Source organism: Cavia porcellus, unplaced genomic scaffold, assembly GCF_034190915.1.
Source record: "Cavia porcellus strain 051 isolate PalLab524CR breed Dunkin Hartley unplaced genomic scaffold, mCavPor4.1 scaffold_32, whole genome shotgun sequence".
In the NCBI taxonomy this organism is placed as follows: domain Eukaryota; kingdom Metazoa; phylum Chordata; class Mammalia; order Rodentia; family Caviidae; genus Cavia; species Cavia porcellus.
In genome coordinates, this window is record NW_026947515.1 from 30,624,790 (window position 1) to 30,646,158 (window position 21,369).

A 21,369-nucleotide genomic window follows, 5' to 3' on the forward strand; every position below is an offset into this window, starting at 1 on the left:
TGGAACAACCAAATAACCACATAAAAAAAAGCTGAATCTAGACACAGATTCTTCACAGAAAACCAACAAAAAACACATCACGAACCTCACTATAAAACAAAACTATAAAAGTTACAGAAAAAAAAAAACAAGAAAATCTAGATGACTCTACATAAAGTAGCCTTCTTAGATACGACTCCAAAGCCATGATCCACAAAAGAAATACCTGATAAACTGGGCTTCATCAAAATTAAAAATCTAACCAGGAATGGTGCCACGTATCTATTATCTCAGCACTTTGCGAGGCTGAGGCAGGAGAAGCATAAGTTTGAGCCCAGCCTTGGCAACTTAGAAAGACCCTGGTTCAAGAAAACAAAACAAAACAAATTAAAAAGAACTGGTGATATAGCTCAGTGCAAAGGCCCTGGATTCAACAATTTTGTTTTCAAATCTAGCCTCTATGAAAAACACTATTGAGAATAAAAACATAAGGCATAGATTAGGAGAAAATATATACAAAAGATATATGGGACTTAATTCAAAATATACAAAGAACTTTTTAAAACTCAACTGTAAGAAAACAATGCAATTTAAAAATGAGCAAAAAGACCCCATCCGACGCCTCACCAGAGGAGATGCACCAGAGTAAACATGCAAAGGAGCACACAAAAGACGCCAGCTTCTTCTGGGCTGGGGACGTCTCTGTATGCCACTCAAACCCCATCCTGAAATCTCAGCCTTAAACTGATAGTGTCAGGAGGTGAGCCAAGGGGGTTATGCTTTCACAAAAGGGATTAGTGCCTTTATACTTTTTTTTTTTTTGAAGTATAGGGAACAGAGTACACTCCAACCCATGAGCCTTCGTGAAAGACACACATAGCCATCTTTTGCCCTTTGGCCACAAGAGGTAAACAGTGAAAGATAGCTGTCTAAGAAGTAGCCCTGACCAGACGCTGACTCAGCCCAAGCCTTGTCCTAGGACTTTCCCACCTCAGAACTCTAAGAAATAGATTTTTGTTTATGCCATTTCTGCTACAGATGCCCTAATGGACTAATACAGCATTATGATTAGACTGCAAATTAAAACCACTAGATACCACCGAAACTCCTAGAATGACCAAATGCAAAACACTGACAACACCAAATGTTGGCAAAAATGTGGAACAGAGCTCTCCCATGCTACAGGTGGAACTGTAAACTGGTGCCACTTTGCCACTGTAAAGGACAGGTTAGCAGTTTCTTACAAAACTGAACAGTTTCTTACCAGTGCCACTCCGTGGTGCTTGTCTAGATGAGACGAAAACTTACATTCACAAAGCATGAGCAGAAATGTTTATAGCAGCTTTTTTCACAATTACCAAAACCTGGAAGTGACAGCCATATTTTCCAATAAGTGAATAGATAAAGGTGGTTTGTCCACTCAACAAAAAATTATGCTGCACTTAAAAAAGCAAGACCAGGGCCGGGGATTTAGCTCAGCAGTGTAAGTGCCTGCCTAGCAAGCACTACCTCATGAGTTCGATCTCTGGTACAAAAAAAAAAAGCTAAACCAGGAGTAGTGGCCCACACTAAGAACCCCAGCACTCGGGAGGCTGAGGCAGGAGGATGACCACTAACAAGTTCAAGGCCAGCCTAGTCTACATAGTGAGTTCAAGACTACCCTGCCCTATAAGGCAACAGCTGTCTCAAAACACAAAACAGAAACAATGAATGAATGAATGAAGCTATCAAGCTATTAAGGTCATGGGGGAGACTTACATGCATATCAGAAAACAAAGGAAGTCAAAAGGTTACATAACATAAAGACCAGCTAGGCATGATGGCGCATGCCTGTAATATCAGCACCTGGGAGGCTGAGGCAGAAGGATCTCCACAAGTTCAAACCAGCCTGGACTACATAGTGAGCTCAAGGCCAGTCTGAATTACATGGCGAGGCAATGTCTCAAAAAAAAAGAAAAACAAGGAGGAGCGGAGATCAGGCTGAGGCCAGGGCTAGCTGAAGGATGCGCAGGGGCAGCGTCAGGATTTCAGCCGGTGAAACTGCTCAGTGTGAGACGGTGGTGGTGAGTCCATGTCATCACATGGGTGTCCAGACCCATAGGATGGCCAACAGCAGGGCAGTGCAGACGTAAACCCTAGGAAGCTGCTCCGTTGTAATCAACAAACCACTCTGGGGCAGCGTCCATACTGGACCAGCGTGTGCGGGGAATAACAAATCAGTTTACAAAATTAAAAAAAAAAAAAAACAAAACAAAAAACAAAACTTTATTGGAAAGATAGAAAGAAGGCAAGTGACTTCAAACCGCCAGAGAAAACGGGAATCTGGACTTTGTAGGAAGGCACAGTGGCCACGCCCATGGAACCCCGGCAGTGTCGAGGCAGAGAGCAGTCTGCAGGTGGGGGCACTACAGCTCCTTTCCGTTGCACGCGGCCAGCACTTCCTCTTCCTGAAGCCAGGGCTCATGGGAGATATGCAAATAGCCCCGAGGCACCATGGGAGCCCTTTAAAAGCTGAGGCGCGCGCGGCCTATTTTGCAGGCTCCTGGGAGCTGAGGCACGAGGCTTGGAAGGTGAGGGGCGCCAGGAGGGGGTCGCGGCCTAGGCTGGGCTAAGGCCCAAGGGGAACAGGCTCTTCAGTCCTCCTGGGCCCCTGGGGTCAGGGAGCGTTCTCGCTCCCTCTTCCGGGTCCGAGCGCCACGAGCCGGACAGAGGGATCTCGGGCTCTGAGGGTGTCGGGGTGTTCAGCGAGGTTGGGGGTTAGCTAGGGACCCCTGACACTGCAGCCCAAGCTGAGTGGGGCCAACCAACGAGCCTGGACCCCACACCACTCATCAGGGCCCCAGCAGCCGGCCCACCAGGGGGCACCTCACCCTACTTCCTTTGTCTTCCCAGAGACAGCCGCGCTTAGCTGGAGAAGTTTCCAGAAAGCTCAGACTCGCTAACCTTCGCAGGTCCGCATTCCACTGGGACCCATTCCCTCTGACCCGCTCCCAAGTTTCTGAACGAGAAACACCGTTCTGCGCCTGCCTGGCTCCTTCCCGCCCCCCGGCCAGCACTTCACTGGTCCTAGCCAGCAAGCGCCCTCGTGCTCCTCGCCCCCAGAGGCAGCAACGCAACGCGGCCATGTGTCCCCCGGTGGTGGTGCGCCAGAGCAGGGAGGGCCTGGCCTACCTGTACGCTTCCTGGCTGTACGAGCTCCAGCACGGAAGCCCTCTAGAGGTCTGCTTTGCCTGCTTCAAGGTTGCCTTCCTGGACCTCAAAGACTCGCTGGAGTCAGAGGACTGGGAGGATGAAGACTGGGACCCCATGGAGCTGGACGAGGCAGAGCATGAGCAGGCGGCAGCTCTGGGGCCGGGGCCTGGCTGGGGGTCCTGGGCCCTGGTGCCAGCCTCGGAGGGGCCAGAGGAAGACTTCCTGGACGACCCCGTGGTGCCCACCGAGCTGGAGCCTCAAAGCGCAGTGCCTCTAGGCCTGGGTCCCGAGCATGGTGACTGGACCCAGGCCCTTCCCTGGAGGTTCGAGGGGCTTCCCGCCTGCAGTCACTGGCCAAGGCCCCCACCTCCACAGCTGTTCCCCAGTGTGACCCTGGCTCCCGTGGAGCCCATGGTGCTGGAGCTGGGCACCATGTGGCCAGTGGAACCAGAGGAGGCTGAGGCCTGGCTGCTGGGCTTGCAGGTCTTTTTCGTGGTAGGCTACCAGGATTCCACCATCTACCTTCGGAAGATGACTCCAGGTCAGGCCATGAGGAGCGTGGGCCAGCGCTGGAGAGTGCTGCTGGAGCCTGCCGAGGTGTGGGTGCTGAAGCTCCAGGAATCTGCCCAGCCACACGATCTGTTGCAATGCCAGCTGAGCGTCCTGGAGAAAACACCGCATGGTGAGCAGGAGCAGCTGTTCCCTGCATATGCAATCCTGCAGAAGAAAGGCTTCACCATCGTATCTTACTCACCCTGGTGTGTGAATGAGGGGCACTCAGCCTCTGCTTCGTGGTTCCCCACCTGGGGTCAGGACCCTGGGCCCCTGGAAACTGGGAGCCGTGTTCCCAGGGGCCCTGTAGAAAGCCTGGCTGTCAGGGGCGTCTTGGCACTGGGGGAGCTGTCCTGCTTCCAGCCCTTCGGCCCTGAGCCAGGGAACTGAGGAGCTGAGTGTGGGAACTGGACTGAGTGTGGACTGGGAATTGGACTTGTTGGGTAGTGGGGACTTACCTGTGTTCAATACCAGGTGACTGTCATAGTTCAAAGCATCACACAGACCTGGAGTTGCCAAGGTGGAGGGCTGTGTGCTGTGTGACTTGGGAGTGATCACAGCACAGTGCTCTGGCCATGTGAAAAGACCTCGTGTGGATGACACCACCGAAGAGCACGTGGGCCATCTCGGTGTGTTCTAGTGTATGATGGTTCAGCATCTGGGGTCTCTGCTTTTCTTTGAGAGGAAACTGCTTTCCACTGTTGGCTTTTTATGCAGTTTTACTGTTTAACTCCTGTTCCTTTTTTGAGTTTCAGTTAAATAAAGTTTTATGAGCTTTGCACCAAGTCCTTGTGGGGATGTTCTGGATGTTCTGGATCTGTCTTCAACAAGAGTCCTTTCGAGTCTAAAAATCCCATCAGGCAGTGGGGGTAGGGGCCACATGGGGAGTTGCGTCACAGAAGTTATTCAGTCACATGTGCATGTAGGGCCCACAAGTTTCAAAATCACTTTTCACCAAATAGACAAATACAAATGTGTGCCTCAGAACCTAAAAAAAACCTATAGGACAAACTGTCTTTAGAGGATGTTAATGTCTGAAAGACCCTGGTGCATGCTTCAGCACCTGTGTGCTCTGCAGAAAAGGCACTGGAGCCAGTTTTCAGGGGTGTGGTATGGGGAGACTCAGGGCAGCTGCATCCCTTCCACTGGAGGGTACCTCCCTGCGTACCTCCCACTGGAGGTAACCTGGAGGTTCCCACATTCCTCAGTGTTGACTAGCTGTGCAGCCCTGTATGGTTCAAGGCAGCTGGATGTGTTACGTATCCATACCAGCTCCACACAAGGAAAGCCAACATTATGTACTAGGAACATGTATGAGGGAAGGGGGAGGGGCAAAGGGAAATGAGATGAAAAAAGGAAATGTGTTTCCACATGTGGCACACACCTATAATCCCAGCACTCAGAAGGCTGAGGCAGGAGGATTGCTTTGAATTTGAGGCCATCCTGGGCTACATAGGTCAACCTGAAATATACAGTGAAACCCTGCCTCAAAAAACTGAAGGCTGGGGATTTAGCTCAAGCACTTTCTGGTAAGCATGAAGTCATGAGTTCAATCCCTGGTACAAAAAAAAACCCAAAGTATTATGTACATGTACCAACTTCCCACCAGGAATGTAAACATGATATATTTTACATGTCCTAATAAACTAAAACTGAAAAGTGGGGGGGCCTCAAGGGATGGGGGAGGAACAGAAAGGAAAGGGGAAGAAAGAAGGAATTAAAAATGTGTTGCTGGGGATGGTGGCTCATACTTGTAATTCCAGCACTTAGGAAACTGAGGCAGGAGAATTGCTATGAGTTCAAGTCGTGCTGCACAGTGAGACCCTGTCTCAAAAAAACAAAAAAAGATTTTATTTAGGTGTATCAACTTCCCACAAGGAATGCAGATATGATATACTGCATTTATGTACTAATAAACTAGAACAAAAGGTAGGCCAAGCTGCTTCCAGGAGAGCAGAAAAGCTGCACCCTGGAGGTGTCTGCTGTTTGTTTTCTTTTCTTGAGGGCCTTCACACTGCATCTCCACTCCGTTTCTTATATATTTTTACATTTGAGGCAGGCTTTTGCTAAGTTGCTCAGGCTGGGCTCTATCTTGTGACCCTCCTGCCTCAGCCTTCCAGAATACCATGACTGGCATTTGCCCTCTGGCCGGGCTCCTTTCACCGAGCTTTGAGGTCCATCCTTCCTTCACATACCTTCTAGAATTGAGTCTCTGACTTGTAAATCACAAAGGTCTCTGGGTTTCTGATGCTGCTCAAAGGGAAAAAGGCCTCCACACACAGTTGTTCAGAACAGTTATTGTAAGGCACCCACGAAACTGCCCGCGTTCAGGGGTGGGAAGCAAGTGTCCAAGTGTGCGCCCCACTTTTCTCTGAACAGACTCGGCCTGGTGTCTTTGTTGCCCCTCGTTCCTGGTTAAACAGTCCATCCATCAGCATCCGGCAGACCTTGTTTGGAGCATTTCATTGTAAATGATCCTCCTGCTATGTGGTGTTCTGGAGTCCCCGTGTGCCCAGGTTGGGTGTGAGCCTAGATCAGGAGAGACGGCTGCCCACACCCCTGTGGGTACACAGGGCTCAGCTCTGCCTTTTAAGACTGCTGCTTTCTCAGCTCCTCTCATGTGAACAGGGGACAAAGCAGCTCTAAAGTTTATGGTGGCCGGGTGTGGTAGCACACATACGTAATCCCAGCATTTGCGAGGCCGAGGCAGGAAGATTGCCACAAGTTCAAGGCTGGACTGTGCTACATAATAAGTTCAAGGCCAGCCTGAACCACGTAGCAAGAAACTTGTCTTCAAAAAATAAAATAAAATAATAAAGTTGATGGCAAAGATGCCATAATATCAAATGTATCTCCCTAAAATAAACATGGCTACCATGTGCCCCACAGTTCCACTGGGTTTACACTCTAAAGGTGAGCACACACACGTGTGCTTACAACAGCGCTGCCGCACTCAGCCCCCCTCCAGAGGCAGAGCAGGCTCACATCAGTGTGGGATACACAAGGGTGCTGAGGTTTTCATTTCAAGTAGTTCACACAAGAATTCCATCACGGTTTTACAACAATCAAATGTAAAGATCCCAGCACACAGGCCCACCGGCTCATAACTGCCAGTTTTCTGCTGGATGCCTGCAGCAGCCCCCTACTGAACACCTGAGGGGTGCACAGCATCCCCTCAGCATCTGCTGGCTGCTGCAGCTCCTGCGTGAGTCAGGAGCACCAGTCTGCCCTGGTCACCTGCCCGGCTGCTTCCACCAACCTGGAGCCTGTGGCAGTGAATCCTCTCTGCACACAACTCAGGCCAGTTTCCGACAGCATCCAAGGCTTCCGTTGACAGGGACTCTGAATGTACATGACAGAGGTATGCTCTCCTAGGCAGTGGTGCCCTGCCCACAAAGGGCAGACCTGGTGAGTGTGTATGCACCAGGCCTCAGGGGCTGGAAGGGCATGGACAGGAAGGCCGGGTAGGTGAGCAAGCTGGAAGCACACCGGGAACACAGCACCTGGCCCTGCAGGTTAGGCCCATCCCAGAAACATGCACTAGGAGCCTGCCAGGTGTCACCAGCATCCCTGGGTCTGGAGGGAGCCAGAGGTGGGGACTGCCATCTCTGTCCATTGAGCAGGATCGTGGGTCTAGATTTCCTGGGAAGAAGGTGGTCAAGACCCGCCAGGCCTTCAGAGGCTCCATGCGGTTGGAGGCCCAAGTCAGCCAAGGACTGGTATTGACCAGCAGTGTTGATCACAACTGGGAATTTGACTCCTCCTGCCCTCAGAGACCAGAGGGGTCCATGCCAGCATGGACCCAGAGGGGACCATCCCAGCAGAGCCTCCTCGGGGCACGGGGACATCTTATGGTGGAGGAGCCCCATTTCTGGATTCTGAGGCCCAGCCCGAGGCACAGGATGGACACTGGACCCCAGGACCAGACTGCTCAAAATAAGTGGTCCCAGGAGGGGGGCTGGGGTCAGCACTTGATAGTCTGTGATAGCAGTGTGAGGGGGCCTGGACCAGGACCACTGCCAGCCTGAGGGGGAGGGAGGGAGCAGCAGAGAAAGTCACTCTGCAGCTTCTTTGACCCCACACAGCTCCAGGTGTCATTCAAGGGTGGGTGGAGTAATTATCAGTGGAATTGCCAGCAGTGTCTACAAGGCCCTGGAGCTGCGAGAGTGAGGTCCTGTGGGGTGGCAGACCCCAGGGGCCAGGGCCAGGAGGTCCTGATGGATGAGCAGCTGCAGCGGCAAGGCAGGGACGGGTAGCCCCACATTCTGTTACTGGGTGCAGGGTCAGCGGTGTGACCCCGGGTGTGGTGTGGACACATGGTCCAGCTGGGCTGTTTGCTCCTGGAGCTCCCACCTCATGCAGCACCCACTCCCATTTGCAGTCCTGCAGACCTCTGCGCTGTCTGCAATCAGCCTCTTCACCAGGACTCGAGGATCCTGAGCGGAGGTCTGTTTCCCAAAGGCCACCCAGTGGGACCAGGAAGACTGCAATGGTGGATTCCCAGAATCTGTGTCAGGAGTAGGAGGCCACCTGATGCTGATTCTGAGGGCAGATTGCTCAGATGCTGGACAGTTTTTAGTGCCTAGTTTCAGCTTTGCGGAGCTTGGGCATTTCCGGTCAGGGACCCTCTGAATTTGGCCCCAGGCCTGCCAGCTCCAGCAACTTTGACCACTCCAGACTGCTCAGATACCCGAGGTGAGCCAGTAAGTAATTGCCCCCCTCCCTAGCTGGAGACCTGTGCAAGTTTTAATTGACTTGATAGATGCTGTCTTCTCTCCAGCTGCCTCTCTGGGAACCAGGACTGAGAAAGCTGCAGTGCATGAAACTTGAAAGGAGAAAGCGTGACTGCCAGCTCCCAGGCACACTGGTATAGGAGGGCTTGCAACCCCAGCATTCTGCACAGCTTAGCCCTGGCTCCTGGGGCCACCCAGACTCTGCCCACCATCAACCTTGCCCCCCTCCCACATCTGTCCCAGGGGCCTAGCAGCCTCGTGGGCCCCTGGACACTGAACACGTGGGGTGAGGGCAGCAGTCTAAGGCCATGAACCTCATCAGCTCTGGGCACTGGCTCCCATCTGAGCACCATAGCTTCTCTCAGTTCCAGGCCATATGATAGAGGTGGCATTTGAGGTCTGAGCTCTTTCCCTCTCTGCCCCTTCTTCCTGTTCCTTCCACCCTGCCCCCAGCTCTTGGGACAGCCCAATATCCCCACCATCCACAGGGTCTGACCAGCATCCACGCTGCATGGGTGTCAGTCCTTCCCTTTTGGTAGAAATGGTACAGAGGACATTGCTACATGGTTTGTGGCTCTATAGCCTGTCACCCCAGGGACAAGGGTCGGGAGCCCCTCCTAGAAAAGCAGGAGGTGTCTTTGGTCTCTTGTGAACTTACAGCAGGCCAGGATATGCAGAGACCTGGACAGCTCGATCTGGGCCGACCTTTGGGTCCTAGAGGCTCCTCTGTGTCCTGAGCTCTCGTGGGCCAGAAGCCTGGCTAAACACAATGCTGCCCTGGATCACCTGACGTGGGAGGGTGCTACACAGAGAGACTATCCCCACACTTGCTTGGACACGGTACAATCTCCCTGTGTCCACCACACAGCTGTCCCCTGAACCAGGGGTAGAGTGGAACTGGGGTCCCAAGTTCCCTGTGGCTGGCCCTGAACCCCAGACCAGACACCTACCAGAAGATGCCCTTTTCCTTCCCATGTTGAAGGCACAGTGAGGGGACCTCCTTCCTCAGCCTCCCGAGTGCTGGGATTACAGGCGTGCGTCACCACACCTGGCTGTATTTTGACAACTGTCCTCAGCAGATGCCATCTTGCCTCAGGAGTGCTGGGTGATTAGCATCTCATCCAGAGCCAGGGGCACCCAGCCTTTCACATACCTGTTTGTGAAGCAATTTCACATCAACCTTGGGGACTGTTAGGGGCTTCATCATAAAGCTGACTCCCATATAATCTATTACATAGCCTGTTCCCTGTCACAGAGTGTGCCCTTGGTTTCATTATAAATCCCCATCCTCTCCGACCCCGCCCTGGGGGGACCGTGGCCACCTGGCTCTATGGGCACCGTGGAGGTACAGCCAGTTCCAGGGTCAATTTCTGGTTCAGAGACAGACAAATTTAGGACAAAACCTGGGAGGAAAAAAGTACAATAAGAGAACGGGGGCGGGGCAGTCACCAGGAAGACTCTGGTCTCAAAGAAGCACTCAGAGGCCCAATGGGCAGGACCAGAGCACAGGGCTTCTGCAGACTGCATCCCAGTGGGCGGGTGGAGATCGTGATGCTGCCTCCAGGGTGACATCCTGGGTTACTTCTTGCTCTCCAGTGTCTCTAGGTGGGTTTGGCCGGTAAGCGAGGAAGCTGTGAGCTCCCACGGCCCTGACAGAAGAGGCTGGACGGCCGGAGACAGTGGCAATCTGCCGCTCCATGGGAGCTGCTGCTTGGCCTCATCCCAAGCTGGGTTCCTTCAAGACCCAAATGCTTTCTGGGAAGGACTGGGATCTCGGGGTCCCGCCGTCTCCCCTGAGTGCCCGGTGCTTGATCGACAGCAGAAAACCCGAAGCTGGGCGGGGCACGCGGGGGCGAGGCTACAGGGCCGCGGCCGGGCCAGCCCCTCTGGGGTCCGCGCCCGCGATCCGGGCGGCGCGGGTTATTAATACCCGGCTGGCGCGGGAAGGCGCATTCCCAGCTGGCGGCCCGCGGTGCGGGCGCCCGGCGCGGCCCGGAGGAGACGGGGCGGGGACGCGGAGGGCGCGCGCGGCGATGGCCGGGTGAGCGCGGGGCCGAGGTGAGCGCGGGCCTCCCCCGCACGCGGCTGTGGGGCCGTGGGCGGTGCGGGGCCCCCGGCCCCTGGGACAGGGAGGTCGCGCCCTCCCCGCGGGCTGAACCTCACCCCGGCTGGGGTCCCGCGCCCAGGAGCTGCGCTGTGGGCGCCGTTGGGGCCCCACACCTCAGCCCAGGGGGCTCCCCGCCCTGGGGCGCAGGTTCCCTCCTCGCCCGCGCTGGGGCGCACACCCTGAATTTATCTTTACCAGCTTGGCTGCGCAGGGACACTGTGCTGGGCTGGGGAAGGCATGGGTCTTCCGTCGCCTTTAAGAATTTTCCCTTCCCGCCAGTGTGTGCATGTGTGCGTGTGTGTGTGTGTGTGTGTGTGTGTGTGTGTGTGTGTGTGTGGTGTGTCCCAATGTCCTTTTTTTGTGGCACTGGGGATCTGAGCTACATCACAGTCTTTTTTAAAATTTTGAGACAGGATCCAGTGAAGTCACTAAGTCTCTCAGGCTAGGCTGGAACCTGTGATCTTCTAGCCTCAGCCTCCTAGAGTGCTGGGATTACTGGGTGCACCACCCCACCACAACTCAGAGGTGTGTTGTTTGAGACAGGGTCTTGCTGTGCAGTCCAGGCTGGCCTTGAACCTACAATGGAGCCCAGGCTGGCCTCAACTCTCAGTGATTCTCCTGTCTCAGCCTCCCCAGTGCTGGGATTAAAAATGTGCACCACCACACCTGGCAATTTAGAGGTTTTTATGTGTTCACCCCCAGAGCAAGGCAAGAAGAGCTCCAGGCACCAGAGGACTGAGGGATAATAGATCACCCTGGACTGATACTGCCATGGCCCTCACTGTCCCAGGCAATGCTGAGTGCTTTCTGGGCACAATGAGCTTCGCTAAACATGGTGTGAATGAGTTTCACCATTTGTTGACTGCAGCAATAATTCATCTTCTTCGATACTCTGGAGCATTATTGTGGAGAAATCACAGTTTGCTCATCCATGCTACTGTGTGTGCACATTCGGGTTGTTTCTTAGTCATTATTAAAGTCTCTGTAGATATTCTTATTTTTGTCCTCCTGTAGACATTTGCAATTGTTTCTCCTGGGTACAGACCTAAGAGTGCAGTTGCTAGGGAGGCAGTATGCACCTGTTGGCCAAGTTATTTTCTGAGGCGATTGCACCATTTTACAATCCCAGTGAGAGTGATAGAGTTCCAGTTCCTCCACTTCCTCCCGGCACTGACGCTCGCTGGGTGACCTCTGGTAGTGTCTTTCTGATGCTGTGGAGTCGCTCTTGTGTAGTTTTGATTTTTATTTCCCTGATGATGCATGTGCTGAGCATTTGTTCATGTCACAGTGGCCTCTATGTGTCCTCTTCCCACAAGTACTGTCCAAGGTTTTTGCCTCTCCCCTCAAATGGGTTGCTGTTCTTTGATTTGTGGTTCTCTCACATATTTCAATTACTAGTTCTTTGTCTGATACATGTTTTCTGGTAATCTCCCAGCCTTCGGTAATGAAGTACTTCTGAAGGCCATGCACATGTTCGCCTGTGGTTTGTTTGTTTGTTTGTTTGTTTTATTTTTTTGTTTTGTTTTTGTTTTGGTTTTGGTACCGGGAATTGAACTCACGGCCTTGCACTTACCAGGCAGGTGCTTAGGCTGCTGAGCTAAATCCCTGGCCCTCTCCTGTGTTCTTGATAAATAGAGGTCACAAAGACCTTTTCCCTTTACCTCACATATTTTTCTATCTGCACCTTTGAAGTAAGCAACTACTACTTTTATAAGTTAACATTATTAGAAGAAAACATTGTTTTAATGTTCACATCAAATAAAATAAGAAAGGATTCTGGGGTAGGCAGGACTGGAGCCATTGCTGGTTTCTGCCCCAAGAGGGCTACACTGCTGTGTTCTGCTTTTCAGAAAAGCTTAGTCAACACACCTGTGATCCCAGCGCTCTGGGAGGCTGCGGCAGGAGAATGGCAAGCTGGAGTCCCACCCAGGCAGTTTGACAACTTGGCAAGAACCTGTCTCAAAAGAGGGGAAGGGGCTGGGAATGTAGCTCAGTGGGAAGGTGCTGGTTCAGTTCCTACTACTGGGGGCAGGGGACCAATTTAGTGAACCCTGGAGGCTGTGGGATGGAAGCCTGGGCTGGGGTCCTGCTGGAGCAGGCCTGGGTACTAGTGGTTTTTGGGATTCTTGGGAAAGTAAAGCCACTGTCTTGAGTCCCCAAGGAGGCTGGAGGTGAGCCCTACCCTTCTGTGGCAGGCAGAGCCCCTGGGAGCTCCACTGGCACAGAGCATCGGGGTGTAAAAGGGGCACCACCTTGCCCTCAGATGGGCATCTCTTCCGCAGGACAAGCCGTTGCCCACAGACCTCTGTCTTCCAGGAGCAGCACAGCCAGCCCAAGGCCCAGCGTGAGGCAGCGATGGCACTGAGCCCAGAGTCCACATGCAGCTTCCCCCTGCTGGCTGAGACCGGCAGCCCTGTGCCAGAGCTGCCCGGTGGCCTCAATGGATCCTTGAACAGTTCCTGGGTCAGCCCAACAGAGCACAGCTCCCTGCAGGATCTGGTGGCTGTAGGGATCCTGGGGGCTGTGCTCTCCGCCATGGGTGTCCTGGGCGTGGCAGGCAACATGTACACGCTAGTGGTTGTGTGCCGCTTCCTGCAGACCTCCGCCTCCATGCACATCTACGTGGTCAACCTAGCCCTGGCTGACCTGCTTTACCTGCTCAGCATCCCCTTCATCGTGGCCACTTACATCACCAAGGACTGGCGCTTCGGCGATGTGGGCTGCCGCGTCCTCTTCAGCCTGGACTTCCTGACCATGCACGCCAGCATCTTCACCCTGACTGTCATGAGCAGTGAGCGTTACGCGGCGGTGCTCAGGCCTCTGGACACTGCACGGCGCTCCAAGGGGTACCGCAAGCTGCTTGTGCTGGGCACCTGGCTGCTGGCCTTCCTGCTGACCCTGCCCATGATGCTGGCCATCCGGCTGGTCCCCCGGGGCCCCAAGCACCTCTGCCTGCCAACTTGGGGTCCACACGCCCACCGCGCCTACCTGACAATGCTCTTTGGGACCAGCATCGTGGGGCCAGGCCTGGTCATTGGGCTGCTGTATGTGCGCCTGGCCCGTGCCTACTGGCAGTCGCAGCAGGCCTCCTTCAAGCAGACACGGCGGCTGCCCAGCCCAAGAGTGCTGTACCTCATCCTGAGCATCGTGCTGCTCTTCTGGGCCTGTTTCCTGCCCTTCTGGCTGTGGCAGCTGCTGTCCCAGTACCTCGAGGCCCTGCCCCTCGCACCCCACACCACACGCATAGTCAACTACCTGACCACCTGCCTCACCTACGGCAACAGCTGCATGAACCCTTTCCTCTACACGCTGCTCTCCAAGAACTTCCGTGAGCACTGGCACCGCCGCTCACATGCCCCGAAGAGCAGCCGCGGCCGTGGGGATGTGGGCGGCACCAACTCCCTGCTCAGCCGGACCCACACTCAGGGCGACTTGGGCCACTCGCTATCCTCCAGCAGCCAGCAGGCCACTGAGATCCTGCTGCTGTCCCCGGCCCCCGGAGGGGCCTGTGTCTGAGCCACTGGGGGGCAGCGTGGGGAAGGGGTGTGAGAGGTCAGGCTGGGAAGCCTGGCAGAATCCCACTCCTGGCCCTGCCACCCCTCAGTCCGCTTCCTAACAGCTCCCTGCTGTCCTCCCCATGACTTCCCTTGGCTTCATCAGTTCCTCCCAACAATGCCAGTGTCCCATGCACAGGTCACCTCCAGGGCTTTCAGGGGCCTCCTGCCGAGACCTGGCTTCTGCAGACGGTGAGCTGAGCACCCCACACCATCTTCCACCCAGAGCACAGGATGCCAACACCTGCTGTGCACCTGCCTCGCCCACCTGTCCCGCCTGGCTTCTGCTGTCCTCCTCCTTCAGCACTTGGGCAATAAATCCAAAGGAAGAAAGGGTGTCCCAGGCCCGGGAGGGGCCCAGGCACACAGAGGAGTCCATCTGCCGTTGAGGACTGTGCTGGCCCTGTGGCTTGTCCTGCTTGTCATCAGGGTAGGGAAGATGGGTGGAAGGGCAGGCCTGGGCAGGATAGGCCAGGGGTGGGAGGAGGACCACCCAGCTGTGACCACATCAGAGAACACAGGAGGCAAGCTTGGGCGGCTCGAGTTGGCAGTAATGACACTCATGGTGCCCAACAGCCAATTGCCCTGGCCTCTCCTCTGCCACCATTCTCTCCCTGTTCCATAACCAGACCTGGGAACAGTGCTGATGTCCCCTCCCTGTCCCCCCACAGCCAGCCCCTAGGGAACCTTGGGAAGAGGACACCTGTTCCCCCCTCCACAGGGGGGTCCTGGGAAGCAGAGCCTTAGGATGGGAAGACCCAGAGAGAGAACAGTCACTGCCAGGACAGGTGCCCATGTCGGTGACCCACGTGTCCAGGAAGAGGCAGGCCCAGGATGCAGGGTGTTTCTGGACTTAGGTGGTCATGCTGGACAGTGCCTGGACCCATGTGCTTCACCAGGCTAAGACAGCAAGTTTGTGACAAGTATTTTACCTTAAAAACAGAAAGGGCTGGTGTGCAGTAGCTCATTGGTAAAGTGCCTGCCTCATGTGCACCAGGCCCTGGATTCTACCCCACGTCACAGGACAAACAAGCCAAGACAAAAGTGGGGGCTAGTGGGAGACATGGGGGCACGTGGGTGCCCTGCCTGCCTCTTGATGTCTTGATGGGGTAGGGAGACTTCAGGGTTTTAAAAATCCTTTTTCTTTCTTAACCAAAGCCTGATTCCTAAAGCTTTGTCACTATTAAGAAATGAAAGCAAAATTAAAATTGAAAATTCCAGAGCCAGAGCTGGGGCTTCTGTTTACAGGTCTGAGGTTTGGACCAGTGACCTTGGCCCGGGGCAGCTGCCACAGGATTTGGGGGAAACTCCACTGCTTGATCTCTTCACACTCGGCCTACCTGGCCGGCCAGCTCTGCACAGCTTTGGACAAGGGTGGGACACAGCTGGCAGGACAGAGTATGGCCCCAGTGGTGACTGCACATGGCACCTTTGCAGTTACAGTGCCGTGGCAGGATCAGCTTCTGTCCAGTTCCCCTACTCTAGGAGCCCCTAGTCCTCCAGGGCAGAGCCTGGGCTTCTCTCAGTGCCCTCCATCCACTGTTTCTAAGAGCACAGGGTCCTCAGGCTGGTGCGTGTGTGTGCTATGGAATGTGACCTTGGCCCCCATAGTTGAGGTCCAGCTGTGGAGGAGCTGGGCCTTTGGCAGGCACCTGGGGTACAGAGTGGCACAGTGAGTGGAGTTCTTCAGAGTTCCAGACCCAGGAGGGCCCTTCAGGTGAAAGGCAGCCTGCAGGAGGAGCCCGTGCCCTCACCAGTGCACCCGCTGCCCAGCCTCACACCAACACCAATGCAGATGGACCAAGCATAGCTGCAGCTCAGCCCAGCACCAGGCCTCCCAGGGGCTGCCCTCAGAGCAGGTCACCAGCCTGGCCAGCACATGCTTGTGAGGTGGGGCACATGAGGTGCTACACTGTGCCCCCAGGCCACCGTGCCCACTCCTGGACCAGCAAGCACATCCGCACCCGCCACAGGCCTCGGGCAATGGTGTCAAGGATGATGTCAAAGGGCTCTGAGGTAGAGCCCCTCGCCCCTTCCTGCCTGGCACAAACACCAGCCCCAGCCCTTGGGGCTGCCACCAGCTTGCTGGCCCCCAAACTTCTGGCCCCAGGTCCCCATGGGCAGCCAGATCCCAGCTCCTGGCAGAGGCAGGCACTGCCCAAGCCAAGGAGAAGATTTACAGACCCTGTCTGGCTGGAGCTGGTCTCCAGCCCCGTGGGCACTATGCCCAGCCTCCACCCTGCCTGCCTGGAGCCCAGGCTAGGCCCTTGATCCCCAGACTATGAGGCCACTGAAGGCCTGTGGGGCCTGGATAGGGCAGGTATCCCTTTTACAGAGATGGGCAACTACCATCCCAATCCAGTTTTTTTTTTTTTTTTTTTTTTTATTTAAGAGGAAAAAGAGAAAAACACAAAACAAAACAAAGCAGTGTAAGGTTACACATAATACATAACTACAAAAAAAAAACATAACAGTAAGAAATCACCTGTTAATAGATTACATAATATCATCTTGGAAATAGTTGCTCAAATCACAGTATCAAAGAATACAAAGTAGACATTCAAACGGAGAGACTGCAAACAGCTGTGTTCAATGATCCAAAAACATTAATATAGTCAGCTATTTAACATCCCTAAACACACTTGTTGTTATATCCGTTAGAGCTCTTTTTTTTTTCCCCTCCCTCTCTTTTTTATAACAAAATTTATACATTTTGGATTTTATTACTCCTCAGTTCTCATTACTCTCTTGGGGGGGAGAGAATAAAGTCAAATATGGCAAAACAAAGCTGTAAGTCCAAACCAAGGATAGACATAGCACATGATGTAGAACAGAGTACAAGGTCATCAACAATGGTTATCAACATTGTCTCTTGTTTCCTTAAAAGGAATTGTCCATCTCATTAGATATTATAAAGCCGGACAAAACAGTGGAGAACAAGACCAATAAAACTTAGGCATTGTGAACATTACAGGACTTCCAAAGGAGACAATAGTCAAACCAGAATGGGCATCTTTGTGAATCTTATTGCCTTCAAATTAGTTGCCTATACCCTCAGACTTGCTACTATCGCACAGAATGGAACAGAGTCTAATCAGTCAAAACAAGATCTTCATCCCAATCCAGTTTTAGGACTCTGTTATAGTTATGCACAGAAACAACAGAAGGATTTTTCTGTTGTTTTGTTGTTTTTGTGAGACAGGGTCTGGCTAAGTCACTTGGGCTAGGCTTGAACTTCCTGTCTCAGCCTCCCCGAGCACCGGTGTCACAGGCGTGCACAGCACACCTGACTAGATGTAGGTCTTTGAGGAACACCATTCCATTCCCCAAGTTGGCTACACCATTCCTGCTCCTTTGAGAGCCCGTGAGGGCTGTCCACACATCCCCACACCTGTCCTGTGGTCTGCACTGCTTTCTGCTCCAGGAGCAGCCGTGCTGGGAGGCAGGGATTAACACCCGGCTGCTCTGTGGCACAATGACCTTCCCCAGAGGCCCTGCACCTGCTCAACTTGGTCACAGCGTTGTCCTGACCCAGCACCAGCCCCCGGGGTCAGTCCCAGGACAGTGACACATACCACACACAGTGTCACATGACACACAGCACTGCACACACTAAACACACATGACACAGATCACGTACACCAAACAGATGGTACACACCTCAAACATTCAAGAACCACATGACAAAACCACCCAGTCCCCACATATGCCGCATGTACACACCCCAAGCACATCACATAGAACAAATGTACCACACACACGGTCACACACCCAACTCCTACATAGCAAACATAAGCATGTCACACAACAAAAAGCACCTCGTACTCATCATATGTACACTGGACACAACACACACACTCCCTATCACACCACCTTCCTCCTGACTGTTCTAGAAGCACCTCACGGGGGGGGGGGGGGTAACCCATGGGCTGGCCCTGCCTGGCCAGCCCCATCCTGTCTGGTATCTGCTAGCTAGGCATCCCACCTGGTGATGTCTTGAAGCACAGCCCGCCATAAGATAGGCCAGTGTCACAGTGGGTCACCTCCACTCCGGCCTCCACTGTCCCCTCCCTGGCCCCAGGAGCAGCGGCTGTGTGTCCACGGCCTGGCTGGCCTTGACTCTGGGAGGCAGAGGCCACCTTCAATTTCTCCACAACCCAAGGGGCCTCCTAGTATCTTGGGCACAGCAGCAGAGTTGCACTGCAGAACTCAGCCCAACTGACCCTCTTGCCCCTGGGGTCCCCTCCTCCCCCACCAGGCTCCTGGGGATGTGGGGACAGTGTCTTCTTGGGTGTGGTGATGTTAGTCCTCATGTCCCCTGGGGCTTTTAGTGGCCTTATTTTGAATGCTGAATAAGACACATTTGTGAACTCAGACAGGTGGCCAGTGTCCCTGGGACACAGGCCTGTCACAGTCAACTCTACACCAACATCCCGGGCCGTCGGGGACAGGCTTCTGGCTCCTAGAGCCTCAAGTGAACATGGCAAGTTGATGGTTGGAGCCCCAGGCTGGCCAGGCTGCTGCAGTGGAAGGAGCTGGAAGATGCAGCCACAGTGCTCTGGACCTCTGAGACTTGGGGCAGAGAGGAGGGAGCCCTAGGACCCTGGCCTGTCTTCCTGGCCCGTGGGTGCTCCTGCTGCTATCCAGCTGAGGTGTTGACTACCCCCTTGGACAGTGAGCCCTGACCCCCATGGCTGCCACATGTGCGGTGAACCTTTGAAACTTCGCCTCCCCCAGCCTCGGTGCACCCAGCACCTCCAGATTTCAGCTCTTCCACATCAGAGCCCAGAGTCAGCGAGCACAGGTCAGAGGAAGCCAACCATGGCCCAACACAGACGATCCACGTACACTTGGACCTTGACACAAGGCCGTCAGCACTCAGCCCTACACGCTAGGGACAGGGACAGTTGACTTATGGTACCTGACCTGTGTCTCAGCTTGCAGGTCTTGCAGCAATGACCCTGGAGCCTTGTCAGCCCAAAGCAGGGATCTGCCCTGCATGACCCAAACCTCTGCCCTTAGGAGCTGGTAGGACTGGACACCAGGCCCCTGGTCACCTCCCCAGGGGTTGGCCAGTGCCAACCCAGGATGGGTCTCTGCACATGGAGCATGGGGGAGGTCATAGGCTGGCCTCTCGGAATGCATCCTCCTCACAGCCGCTGTGCAGGGGTCAGACCCAAACAGGGGTCCCATGGCCTGGACACCTGGTTCCCAGGGTGAAGAAAGGTGAGTGGCAAGGGGATGCCATGCTTCTTGGCCTGGCCAGCTGCTAGAGAGCCAGCCACCTTCCCATCAGGCCCCAGGGAGGTGCTAGGGGCCAAGGCTGCTCAGGGCGATGGTTGAGCCCCCTTGTTTTCTTTTTCCGAGTAGTTGGAACTGAACCCGGAGTTTCTGCACTGAGCTCCCTGGGCTTTTATATTTTTTTTATGGGGGGGGGGATGTTTTGTTTTTTAGTTAGGGTCTCAGTCACTTAATTTCCCACGCTGGGCTCAAACTGTCAATCTTCCTGTCTCAGTGTCCCAGAGTGCGGGGGTTGCAGGCCTGCACCCCCATGCCGTGTTCCCCCTGGTTTAAAACGTTATCTATCCAGCACTCTGGTCTGCAGGAGAAGAAATCAGCCCAAATCCGTGTGTGGAGCATGGTCCCACTCCAGAACACCATGGCCAGGTGTCAGAGTCGTGCTGAGAGGAAGGTGGGGCAGCACTGATGCCTGTGGAAGACCCTGCCTACCCTGGGATCAGGCTCCGGAGACCACAGGCAGCAGCTACTTTCCTTCCAGCCCTACCCTGGAGGGGCTCTGTCCATCCCACCAAGGCTCCAGTCCTCTCCGAGGTCAGTTCTGGGCAGCAGCAGTCAGACAGGAGGCTGAGGCCACTGAGCAGGACCACAGACCAGCAAGGGTTTGGCAGTCGGTCCACTGGCTCTGGGCCCCTTGTCCTGAGGCCACAGGACTTACGGAGAGAGCTAGAAAAGTCTCCTGGTTCATCTATAAAACCAGCACTGAGCAGCACTGGCACAGAGGCATTGGGGCCACGTTCCTGATGGGTGGACTGGCCCAGCAAGACTCAAGGCGGGGATCAGGGATTGGCCCAGAGTCAAGGGCTGCTCCTCAGGGAGGTCAGGGTGAAATGCAGGTGGCGTTTCACACACGAATGCCAGGAGGAAGGAAGGAGGACAAGTGGGTGCATCTGTAAAACAAGGAAAAGGAAGGCTATAGAAATCTGCCTCCAAACCCAGGGGCCTTCAGGATAGAAGTGAGAATTCTGCCAAATGTTTGGAATTGGATGCTAAATAAATAAATGCAAGCTTCAAGCCGCGTAGAGAACACACAGTGAGCAGTGGCAGTGTTAAGCTTGCTCTTCCAAGGCCAGGGGCTCAGCAGTAGAGCGCTTGCCTTGCAGGTGTGAGGCCCTGGGTTCCCTCTCCAGTGCCCCAATAAATACATAAATAAATGGAAAGAGCCATGGGGACATGTGCACCCCTTACATGTGCAAGTCCACCTCTACTTTACCCTGAAATCCACGTGGCAGATGTGGATGAGGGCATGTGCATGGAGCCTTGCTTGGAAACCTGGATTCACTGTGGAGCGCCCCATGGTGGAGAAGGGATCCCCAGCATGGCTGAGGAGGGAAGAATAGCTTCAGAGGATGGCGGCAGTGACGCCACAAGGGTTCCAAGGGAACAAATCCAAGCCACAGTAAGTGGCAGAGGACCACAGCACAAAACTGCACAGCATGGGCCTGAGCATCATTCAAGAGGAACAAACAGGCAAGTCTGTCTGGGCAGCTCTGAGTGTGTGTATGCACACACATGGGTTTGTATGTGTGCCCATGTGTGTAACAGCTTAGAAGAGATGCTCTGAAAATATCAACAACATCGGCTCATGATGAGAAACATTTAGGTAATTACTTTAACTTTATAGCTTTGGGTCTTTTCCAAGTTTCTCCCAGGACTCTGTAACCCGAGCAGTATTTAGATGTTGAGTCTCAGGCCTCCGTCACTTCAGGCCTCAGATCTCTGCCCACTGGGGTACTGTGCATTCCCAGAATTAACAAGGCCCTAGCAACTCTTGGGAACCTCATCCTCACACCCCCCCCCCTCTCTGGACCATCATCACCTGCTGTAGGGGAACAAAGTGGGTGAGTGGAAGAGGCTGGGATCTGGCCAGGTCCAGCGACCTGGCCAGTGTCACAGGAGGCCAGTGTCCCTGAGCAGCGAGTGCCCCTGCCTTGGGTACTCCAGCTAATGGAAC

General features: G+C 54.2%; 2 protein-coding genes across 3 annotated transcripts; both read left to right on the top strand.

Annotated features, from left to right (window-relative positions):
• The first annotated feature begins 2,451 nt into the window (after positions 1–2,451).
• Positions 2,452–4,543, top strand: LOC100717169 (testis-expressed protein 19.2). Of its 2 annotated transcripts, none has more exons than XM_003464912.2 (2): positions 2,452–2,549; positions 2,931–4,543. In XM_003464912.2, the coding sequence occupies exon 2, from the start codon at positions 3,103–3,105 to the stop codon at positions 4,111–4,113; it is 1,011 nt and encodes a 336-aa protein (XP_003464960.1). In that variant the 5' UTR covers positions 2,452–2,549; positions 2,931–3,102; the 3' UTR covers positions 4,114–4,543. The 2 variants fall into 2 exon arrangements, with proteins under 2 accessions (XP_003464960.1, XP_063098009.1); XM_063241939.1 differs by having other exon boundaries at positions 2,467–2,549; positions 2,872–4,543.
• Positions 4,544–11,959: 7,416 nt separating this feature from the next.
• On the top strand, positions 11,960–15,540 carry Uts2r (urotensin 2 receptor). Its single transcript, XM_003464913.4, has one exon. It carries the CDS (start codon positions 12,919–12,921, stop codon positions 14,077–14,079), a length of 1,161 nt encoding a protein of 386 aa, XP_003464961.1. The 5' UTR covers positions 11,960–12,918; the 3' UTR covers positions 14,080–15,540.
• Positions 15,541–21,369: the final 5,829 nt, after the last annotated feature.